This window comes from Sebastes fasciatus, chromosome 5, assembly GCF_043250625.1.
Source record: "Sebastes fasciatus isolate fSebFas1 chromosome 5, fSebFas1.pri, whole genome shotgun sequence".
In the NCBI taxonomy this organism is placed as follows: Eukaryota; Metazoa; Chordata; class Actinopteri; order Perciformes; family Sebastidae; genus Sebastes; species Sebastes fasciatus.
The window spans coordinates 161,965-176,201 of record NC_133799.1 but is presented as its reverse complement, the minus strand read 5'-3'; the positions used below and the strand labels follow the sequence as shown (position 1 = coordinate 176,201).

At 21.7% G+C, this 14,237-nt stretch overlaps 1 protein-coding gene across 2 annotated transcripts in view; it reads left to right on the top strand.

Annotated features, from left to right (window-relative positions):
• Positions 1-1,417: 1,417 nt before the first annotated feature.
• Positions 1,418-14,237, top strand: part of vcam1b (vascular cell adhesion molecule 1b) — a 35,780-nt gene continuing 22,960 nt past the window's right edge. For both annotated transcript variants that reach the window (XM_074634377.1, XM_074634375.1), the window contains exon 1: positions 1,418-1,552. In XM_074634377.1, coding sequence (XP_074490478.1) covers positions 1,507-1,552 — 46 coding nt within the window. In that variant the 5' untranslated portion in view covers positions 1,418-1,506. The remainder of the gene's footprint in view (positions 1,553-14,237) is intronic.

The following is a 14,237-nucleotide window of genomic DNA, read 5'->3' as shown; positions in this document are numbered from 1 at the left end:
AGTCAATCAATCAGTCAGTCAATCAGTCAGTCAATCAATCAGTCAGTCAATCAATCAGTCAATCAATCAATCAGTCAGTCAATCAATCAGTCAATCAATCAGTCAGTCAATCAATCAGTCAGTCAATCAATCAGTCAATCAATCAGTCAGTCAATCAGTCAGTCAATCAGTCAGTCAGTCAATCAATCAGTCAGTCAATCAATCAGTCAGTCAATCAGTCAGTCGATCGATCAATCAGTCAGTCAATCAATCAGTCAATCAATCAATCAATCAGTCAGTCAATCAGTCAGTCAATCAATCAGTCAGTCAATCAATCAGTCAATCAGTCAGTCAATCAGTCAGTCAATCAATCAGTCAGTCAATCAATCAGTCAATCAATCAGTCAATCAATCAGTCAATCAATCAATCAGTCAGTCAATCAATCAATCAGTCAATCAATCAGTCAGTCAATCAATCAATCAGTCAGTCAATCAATCAGTCAATCAGTCAGTCAATCAATCAGTCAGTCAATCAATCAATCAGTCAGTCAGTCAGTCAATCAATCAGTCAGTCAATCAATCAGTCAATCAATCAATCAGTCAATCAATTCATCATCAATCAGTCAATAAATCAGTCAGTCAATCAATCAGTCAGTCAATCAGTCAGTCAATCAATCAATCAGTCAGTCAGTCAATCAATCAGTCAGTCAATCAATCAATCAATCAGTCAATACGTCTCTTTACAGTGTAAAGAGACGTAAAGTCAAGGGTCCCTTACTGCAAAGAGACGTAAAGTCAAGGGTCCCTTACTGCAAAGAGACGTAAAGTCAGGGTCCCTTACTGCAAAGAGACGTAAAGTCAAGGGTCCCTTACTGCAAAGAGACGTAAAGTCAAGGGTCCCTTACTGCAAAGAGACGTAAAGTCAGGGTCCCTTACTGCAAAGAGACGTAAAGTCAAGGGTCCCTTACTGCAAAGAGACGTAAAGTCAAGGGTCCCTTACTGCAAAGAGACGTAAAGTCAAGGGTCCCTTACTGCAAAGAGACGTAAAGTCAAGGGTCCCTTACTGCAAAGAGACGTAAAGTCAAGGGTCGCTTACTGCAAAGAGACGTAAAGTCAAGGGTCGCTTACTGCAAAGAGACGTAAAGTCAAGGGTCCCTTACTGTAAAGAGAGAGAGAGAGAGAGAGAGAGAGAGAATGAAAGAGAAAGAAAAGGAGAGTATTAATGAAAGTAATGTTTGAGGTCCCGTCTGTCCTGCAGAGGGAGCCATCGTCTCTAGACTGAGAATCACAGAGAGAGGGAAGTAGAGAGAGGGAGGTAGAGAGACATTCAGACAGACAGAGAGAGAGAGAAGGAGAGAGACAGACATAAAGAGATGGAGGGGTGGGGGGGGGGGCAGAGGGAGATAAAGAGGTTCAGAGGAGGCGTCTGCTTTCACAGATCGACTGTTTGCTGAGGAACTGATTCAGAGGAACGTCGACACGAAGGAGACGCTGCTGCTCTCTGCTCTCTGTTCTCTGGTTATGAGAGATGTTTGTCTGTGAGATGTTTGTCTGCAGGATCTCTGTTCTCTCAGGTGAGTAAGAATCATTTCAATCATCAGTGATATATTTGATTCTGATGTTAAACTGTTTATTCCTGTTGTCCTGTCAGTGTGTGTTTAATACAGAAGAATAACTTATTATTATTATTATTATTATAATTATAACTTAATAATAACTTAATAATAATAATAAAGAGACAAACGTTATAAAAGGAGGAACGTTTCTCTTTATTGATTATAAATCAGTCCGTTTATCAGAGTTGGTAAACATCAGGTGACTCTCTGAGGGGTCACGACCCCCATTTTGAGAAACTCTGTGGACTTGTGAATTTATTTATTTGATGAGTTTATTACTTTTTTATTGTTTCAAACATCAGATTTAACGTTATTTATCTCTATTATCGTTCATGTGAAGCTTCAGATAAAAGACGATATTATTAATGTGGTGTGTTGTTAGTGTTCTACAATATAGTAAAATAACGCAATACAGTATAACATGAAACAGTATAACAATATAACATAATACAATATAACATGATTCAGTATAACATTAGAACATAATATAATATAATACAGTATTACAATATAACATAATACAATATAATATAATACAGTATAACAAAAGAACATAATACAATATAATATAATACAGTATAACAATAGAACATAATACAATATAATATAATACAGTATAACATGAAACAGTATAACAATATAACATAATATAATATAATACAGTATAACATGACACAGTATAACAATATAACAATACAATATAATATAATACAGTATAACAATATAATATAATACAGCATAACAATATAACAATACAGTATAACAATATAACATCACAATATAATATAACAACAGTATAACAATATAACATTATAATATAACAATACAATGACAAAATACAGTATTATAATATAATATAAAATAATACAATATAACAACACAAATATAATAATATAACATAATACAATATAATATTATACAGTATAACAATATAACAAAATACAATATAATATTATACAGTATAACAATATAACAAAATACAATATAACAATACAATTTAACCCAACACAGTATAGAAATATAATAATGCAACATAACATAATACAATATAACAATGCAACATAACATAATACAATATAACAATATAACAAATGCAATATAACATTATAACATAACAATACAATATGGCAAAATACAGTTTAATAATAAAACAATATAACATAATAAAATGTAATATAATACAGTATAACAATATAACATAATACAATATTACAATATAAAATAATACAATATAGCAATATACCATAATACAATATAACAATATAACATAATACAATATAACAATATAACATAATACAACATAACAATATTACATCACAATATAATATAACATAACAGTAAAAAAATATAACATTATAATATAACAATAAAATGAAATAATACAGTATAATAATATATTATAAAATAATACAATATAACATGACACAGTATAACAATATAACATAATATAATATAATACAGTATAACAATATAACATAATACAATATAACATAACACAAATATAACAATATAACATAATACAATATAATATAATACAGTATAACAATATGACAAAATACAATATAACAATACCATTTAACATAACACAGTATAAAAATATAACAATGCAACATAACATAATACAATATAAAAATATAACAATGCAACATAACATAATAACAATACAATATGACATAATAGAGTTTAATATAAAACAATATAACATTATAAAATGTAATATAATACAGTATAAAAATATAATATAACATAATACAATATAACATGACACAGTATCAAAATATAACAATACAATATAACATAATACAGTGTAACAATATAACAATATAACATAATACAACATAACAATATAACATAATACAACATAACAATATAACGTAATACAATATAACAATATAACATAATACAATATAACAATATAACATAATACAACATAACAATATAAAATAATACAATATAACAATATAACATAATACAACATAACAATATAACATAATACAACATAACAATATAAAATAATACAATATAACATAATACAATATAACAGTATAACACAATACAACATAACAATATAACACAATACAACATAACAATATAACATAATACAATATAACATAATACAATATAGCAATATAACGTAATACAATATAACAATATAACATGATACAACATAACAATATAAAATAATACAACATAACAATATAAAATAATACAATATAACACAATACAACATAACAATATAACATAATACAATATAACAATATAACATAATACAATATAGGAATATAACATAATACAATGTAACACGATACGATATAACAATATAACATAATACAATATAACAATATAACACGATACAATATAACAATATAACATAATACAATATAACAATATAACATAATACAATATAACAATATAACATAATACAATATAGCAATATAACGTAATACAATATAACAATATAACATAATACAACATAACATAATACAGTATAACAATATGACAAAATACAATATAACAATACAATTTAACATAACACAGTATAAAAATATAACAATGCAACATAACATAATACAATATAAAAATATAACAATGCAACATAACATAATAACAATACAATATGACAAAATAGAGTTTAATAATAAAACAATATAACATAATACAACATAACAATATAACATAATACAATATAACATGACACAGTATCAAAATATAACAATACAATATAACATAATACAGTGTAACAATATAACAATATAACATAATACAACATAACAATATAACGTAATACAATATAACAATATAACATAATACAATATAACAATATAACATAATACAACATAACAATATAAAATAATACAATATAACAATATAACATAATACAACATAACAATATAACATAATACAACATAACAATATAAAATAATACAATATAACATAATACAATATAACAGTATAACACAATACAACATAACAATATAACACAATACAACATAACAATATAACATAATACAATATAACATAATACAATATAGCAATATAACGTAATACAATATAACAATATAACATAATACAACATAACAATATAAAATAATACAACATAACAATATAAAATAATACAATATAACACAATACAACTTAACAATATAACATAATACAATATAACAATATAACATAATACAATATAGGAATATAACATAATACAATATAACAATATAACACGATACAACATAACAATATAACATAATACAATATAACATAATACAATATAACATAATACAATATAGCAATATAACGTAATACAATATAACAATATAACATAATACAACATAACAATATAAAATAATACAACATAACAATATAAAATAATACAATATAACACAATACAACTTAACAATATAACATAATACAATATAACAATATAACATAATACAATATAGGAATATAACATAATACAATATAACAATATAACATAATACAATATAACAATATAACACGATACAATATAACAATATAAAATAATACAACATAACAATATAACATAATACAATATAACAATATAACATAATACAACATAACAATATAAAATAATACAATATAACATAATACAATATAACAGTATAACACAATACAACATATCAATATAACATAATACAATATAACAATATAACATGATACAATATAGCAATATAACATAATACAACATAACAATATAAAATAATACAATATAACACAATACAATATAGGAATATAACATAATACAATATAACAATATAACATAATACAATATAGGAATATAACATAATACAATATAACAATATAACACGATACAACATAACAATATAACATAATACAATATAACAATATAACATGATACAATATAACAATATAACATAATACAACATAACAATATAACATAATACAATATAACAATATAACATAATACAACATAACAATATAAAATAATACAATATAACATAATACAATATAACAGTATAACACAATACAACATATCAATATAACATAATACAATATAACAATATAACATGATACAATATAGCAATATAACATAATACAACATACAATATAAAATAATACAATATAACACAATACAATATAGGAATATAACATAATACAATATAACAATATAACATAATACAATATAGGAATATAACATAATACAATATAACAATATAACACGATACAACATAACAATATAACATAATACAATATAACATAATACAATATAACATAATACAATATAGCAATATAACGTAATACAATATAACAATATAACATAATACAACATAACAATATAAAATAATACAACATAACAATATAAAATAATACAATATAACACAATACAACTTAACAATATAACATAATACAATATAACAATATAACATAATACAATATAGGAATATAACATAATACAATATAACAATATAACATAATACAATATAACAATATAACATAATACAATATAACAATATAACACGATACAATATAACAATATAACATAATACAACATAACAATATAACATAATACAATATGACAATATAACATAATACAACATAACAATATAAAATAATACAATATAACATAATACAATATAACAGTATAACACAATACAACATATCAATATAACATAATACAATATAACAATATAACATGATACAATATAGCAATATAACATAATACAATATAACAATATAAAATAATACAATATAACATAATACAATATAACAGTATAACACAATACAACATAACAATATAACATAATACAATATAACAATATGACACGATACAATATAGCAATATAACATAATACAATATAACAATATAAAATAATACAATATAACAATATAACACGATACAATATAACAATATAACATAATACAACATAACAATATAACATAATACAATATAACAATATAACATAATACAACATAACAATATAACATAATACAATATAACAATATAACACGATACAATATAACAATATAACATAATACAACATAACAATATAACATAATACAATATAACAATATAACATAATACAACATAACAATATAAAATAATACAATATAACATAATACAATATAACAGTATAACACAATACAACATATCAATATAACATAATACAATATAACAATATAACACGATACAATATAGCAATATAACATAATACAATATAACAATATAAAATAATACAATATAACATAATACAATATAACAGTATAACACAATACAACATAACAATATAACATAGTACAATATAACAATATAACACGATACAATATAGCAATATAACATAATACAATATAACAATATAACACGATACAATATAACAATATAACATAATACAATACAACAATATAACATAATACAATATAACAATATAACATAATACAATATAGCAATATAACATAATACAACATAACAATATAACGTAATACAATATAACAATATAACATAATACAATATAATAATATAACATAATACAATATAACAATATAAAATAATACAATATAACAATATAACATAATACAACATAACAATATAACATAATACAACATAACAATATAAAATAATACAATATAACATAATACAATATAACAGTATAACACAATACAACATAACAATATAACATAATACAATATAACATAATACAATATAGCAATATAACATAATACAATATAGGAATATAACATAATACAATGTAACACGATACGATATAACAATATAACATAATACAATATAACAATATAACACGATACAATATAACAATATAACATAATACAATATAACAATATAACATAATACAATATAACAATATAACATAATACAATATAGCAATATAACGTAATACAATATAACAATATAACATAATACAACATAACAATATAAAATAATACAACATAACAATATAAAATAATACAATATAACACAATACAACATAACAATATAACATAATACAATATAACAATATAACATAATACAATATAGCAATATAACATAATACAATATAACACGATACGATATAATAATATAACATAATACAATATAACAATATAACACGATACAATATAACAATACAATATAACAATATAAAATAATACAATATAACAATATAACATAATACAACATAACAATATAACATAATACAACATAACAATATAAAATAATACAATATAACATAATACAATATAACAGTATAACACAATACAACATAACAATATAACATAATACAATATAACATAATACAATATAGCAATATAACATAATACAATATAGGAATATAACATAATACAATGTAACACGATACGATATAACAATATAACATAATACAATATAACAATATAACACGATACAATATAACAATATAACATAATACAATATAACAATATAACATAATACAATATAGCAATATAACGTAATACAATATAACAATATAACATAATACAACATAACAATATAAAATAATACAACATAACAATATAAAATAATACAATATAACACAATACAACATAACAATATAACATAATACAATATAACAATATAACATAATACAATATAGCAATATAACATAATACAATATAACACGATACGATATAATAATATAACATAATACAATATAACAATATAACACGATACAATATAACAATACAATATAACAATATAACATAATACAATATAACAAGATACAATATAACAATATAACATAATACAACATAACAATATAACATAATACAATATAACAATATAACATAATACAACATAACAATATAAAATAATACAATATAACATAATATAATATAACAGTATAACACAATACAACATATCAATACAACATAATTCAATATAACAATATAACACGATACAATATAGCAATATAACATAATACAATATAACAATATAAAATAATACAATATAACATAATACAATATAACATAACAATATAACATAATACAATATAATATAATACAGTATAACAATATAATATAATACAGCATAACAATATAACAATACAGTATAACAATATAACATCACAATATATTATATATCAACAGTATAACAATATAACATTATAATATAACAATACAATGACAAAATACAGTATAATAATATAATATAAAATAATACAATATGATATAACAGTATAACAATATAACATAATATAATGTAATACAATATAATACAATATAACAACACAAATATAACAATATAACATAATACAATATAATATTATACAGTATAACAATATAACAAAATACAATATAACAATACAATTTAACCCAACACAGTATAGAAATATAATAATGCAACATAACATAATACAATATAACAATGCAATATAACATAATACAATATAACAATATAACAAATGCAATATAACATTATAACATAACAATACAATATGGCAAAATACAGTTTAATAATAAAACAATATAACATAATAAAATGTAATATAATACAGTATAACAATATAACATAATACAATATTACAATATAAAATAATACAATATAGCAATATACCATAATACAATATAACAATATTACATCACAATATAATATAACATAACAGTAAAAAAATATAACATTATAATATAACAATAAAATGAAATAATACAGTATAATAATATAATATAAAAAATACAATATAACATGACACAGTATAACAATATAACATAATATAATATAATACAGTATAACAATATAACATAATACAATATAACATAATACAGTATAACAATATGACAAAATACAATATAACAATACAATTTAACATAACAGTATAAAAATATAACAATGCAACATAACATAATACAATATAAAAATATAACAATGCAACATAACATAATAACAATACAATATGACAAAATAGAGTTTAATAATAAAACAATATAACATAATACAACATAACAATATAACATAATACAATATAACATGACACAGTATCAAAATATAACAATACAATATAACATAATACAGTGTAACAATATAACAATATAACATAATACAACATAACAATATAACGTAATACAATATAACAATATAACATAATACAATATAACAATATAACATAATACAACATAACAATATAAAATAATACAATATAACAATATAACATAATACAACATAACAATATAACATAATACAACATAACAATATAAAATAATACAATATAACATAATACAATATAACAGTATAACACAATACAACATAACAATATAAAATAATACAACATAACAATATAAAATAATACAATATAACACAATACAACTTAACAATATAACATAATACAATATAACATAATACAATATAGCAATATAACGTAATACAATATAACAATATAACATAATACAACATAACAATATAAAATAATACAACATAACAATATAAAATAATACAATATAACACAATACAACTTAACAATATAACATACAATATAACAATATAACATAATACAATATAGGAATATAACATAATACAATATAACAATATAACACGATACAACATAACAATATAACATAATACAATATAACATAATACAATATAACATAATACAATATAGCAATATAACGTAATACAATATAACAATATAACATAATACAACATAACAATATAAAATAATACAACATAACAATATAAAATAATACAATATAACACAATACAACTTAACAATATAACATAATACAATATAACAATATAACATAATACAATATAGGAATATAACATAATACAATATAACAATATAACATAATACAATATAACACGATACAATATAACAATATAACATAATACAACATAACAATATAACATAATACAATATAACAATATAACATAATACAACATAACAATATAAAATAATACAATATAACATAATACAATATAACAGTATAACACAATACAACATATCAATATAACATAATACAATATAACAATATAACATGATACAATATAGCAATATAACATAATACAACATACAATATAAAATAATACAATATAACACAATACAATATAGGAATATAACATAATACAATATAACAATATAACATAATACAATATAGGAATATAACATAATACAATATAACAATATAATACGATACAACATAACAATATAACATAATACAATATAACATAATACAATATAACATAATACAATATAGCAATATAACGTAATACAATATAACAATATAACAATACAACATAACAATATAAAATAATACAACATAACAATATAAAATAATACAATATAACACAATACAACTTAACAATATAACATAATACAATATAACAATATAACATAATACAATATATGAATATAACATTATACAATATAACAATATAACATAATACAATATAACAATATAACATAATACAATATAACAATATAACACGATACAATATAACAATATAACATAATACAACATAACAATATAACATAATACAATATGACAATATAACATAATACAACATAACAATATAAAATAATACAATATAACATAATACAATATAACAGTATAACACAATACAACATATCAATATAACATAATACAATATAACAATATAACATGATACAATATAGCAATATAACATAATACAATATAACAATATAAAATAATACAATATAACATAATACAATATAACAGTATAACACAATACAACATAACAATATAACATAATACAATATAACAATATGACACGATACAATATAGCAATATAACATAATACAATATAACAATATAAAATAATACAATATAACAATATAAGACGATACAATATAACAATATAACATAATACAACATAACAATATAACATAATACAATATAACAATATAACATAATACAACATAACAATATAACATAATACAATATAACAATATAACACGATACAATATAACAATATAACATAATACAACATAACAATATAACATAATACAATATAACAATATAACATAATACAACATAACAATATAAAATAATACAATATAACATAATACAATATAACAGTATAACACAATACAACATATCAATATAACATAATACAATATAACAATATAACACAATACAATATAGCAATATAACATAATACAATATAACAATATAAAATAATACAATATAACATAATACAATATAACAGTATAACACAATACAACATAACAATATAACATAATACAATATAACAATATAACACAATACAATATAGCAATATAACATAATACAATATAACAATATAAAATAATACAATATAACAATATAACACGATACAATATAACAATATAACATAATACAACATAACAATATAACATAATACAATATAACAATATAACATAATACAACATAACAATATAAAATAATACAATATAACATAATACAATATAACAGTATAACACAATACAACATATCAATATAACATAATACAATATAACAATATAACACGATACAATATAGCAATATAACATAATACAATATAACAATATAAAATAATACAATATAACATAATACAATATAACAGTATAACACAATACAACATAACAATATAACATAATACAATATAACAATATAACACGATACAATATAACAATATAACATAATACAATACAACAATATAACACGATACAATATAACAATATAACATAATACAATACAACAATATAACATAATACAATATAACAATATAACATAATACAATATAGCAATATAACATAATACAACATAACAATATAACGTAATACAATATAACAATATAACATAATACAATATAACAATATAACATAATACAATATAACAATATAAAATAATACAATATAACAATATAACATAATACAACATAACAATATAACATAATACAACATAACAATATAAAATAATACAATATAACATAATACAATATAACAGTATAACACAATACAACATAACAATATAACATAATACAATATAACAATGTAACATAATACAACATAACAATATAACATAATACAACATAACAATATAACATAATACAATATAAAAATATAACATAATACAACATAACAATATAACATAATACAACATAACAATATAAAATAATACAACATAACAATATAAAATAATACAATATAACACAATACAATATAACAATATAACACGATACAATATAACAATATAACATGATACAATATAGCAATATAACATAATACAATATAACACAATACAATATAACAATATAACATAATACAATATAACAATATAACATAATACAATATAACAATATAACACGATACAATATAACAATATAACACGATACAATATAACAATATAACATAATACAATATAACAATATAACATAATACAACATAACAATATAAAATAATACAACATAACAATATAAAATAATACAATATAACAGTATAACACAATACAACATATCAATATAACATAATACAATATAACAATATAACAATATAACACGGTACAATATAGCAATATAACATAATACAATATAACAATATAAAATAAGACAATATAACATAATACAATATAACAGTATAACACAATACAACAGTATAACACAATACAACATAACAATATAACATAATACAATATAACAATATAACACGATACAACATAGCAATATAACATAATACAATATAACAATATAACACGATACAATATAACAATATAACATAATACAATACAACAATATAACATAAAACAATATAACAATATAACATAATACAATATAGCAATATAACATAATACATACAATAATGCAACAATACAACAATGACCGGCTAGTCTCTCCTCTTCAGTCTGGTTCAACCTAGTCTCTCTTCCTCAGTCTGGTTCAACCTAGTCTCCCTTCCTCAGTCTGGTTCAACCTAGTCTCTCCTCTTCAGTCTGGTTCAACCTAGTCTCTCCTCCTCAGTCTGGTTCAACCTAGTCTCTCCTCCTCAGTCTGGTTCAACCTAGTCTCTCCTCCTCAGTCTGGTTCAATCTAGTCTCTCCTCTTCAGTCTGGTTCAACCTAGTCTCTCCTCAGTCTGGTTCAACCTAGTCTCTCTTCCTCAGTCTGGTTCAACCTAGTCTCTCCTCTTCAGTCTGGTTCAACCTAGTCTCTCCTCTTCAGTCTGGTTCAACCTAGTCTCTCCTCAGTCTGGTTCAACCTAGTCTCTCTTCCTCAGTCTGGTTCAACCTAGTCTCTCCTCCTCAGTCTGGTTCAACCTAGTCTCTCCTCTTCAGTCTGGTTCAATCTAGTCTCTCCTCCTCAGTCTGGTTCAACCTTGTCTCTCCTCCTCAGTCTGGTTCAACCTAGTCTCTCCTCTTCAGTCTGGTTCAACCTAGTCTCTCCTCAGTCTGGTTCAACCTAGTCTCTCTTCCTCAGTCTGGTTCAACCTAGTCTCTCCTCTTCAGTCTGGTTCAACCTAGTCTCTCCTCAGTCTGGTTCAACCTAATCTCTCCTCAGTCTGGTTCAACCTAGTCTCTCCTCTTCAGTCTGGTTCAACCTAGTCTCTCCTCAGTCTGGTTCAACCTAGTCTCTCCTCCTCAGTCTGGTTCAACCTAGTCTCTCTTCCTCAGTCTGGTTCAACCTAGTCTCTCTTCCTCAGTCTGGTTCAACCTAGTCTTTCCTCAGTCTGGTTCAACCTAGTCTCTCCTCAGTC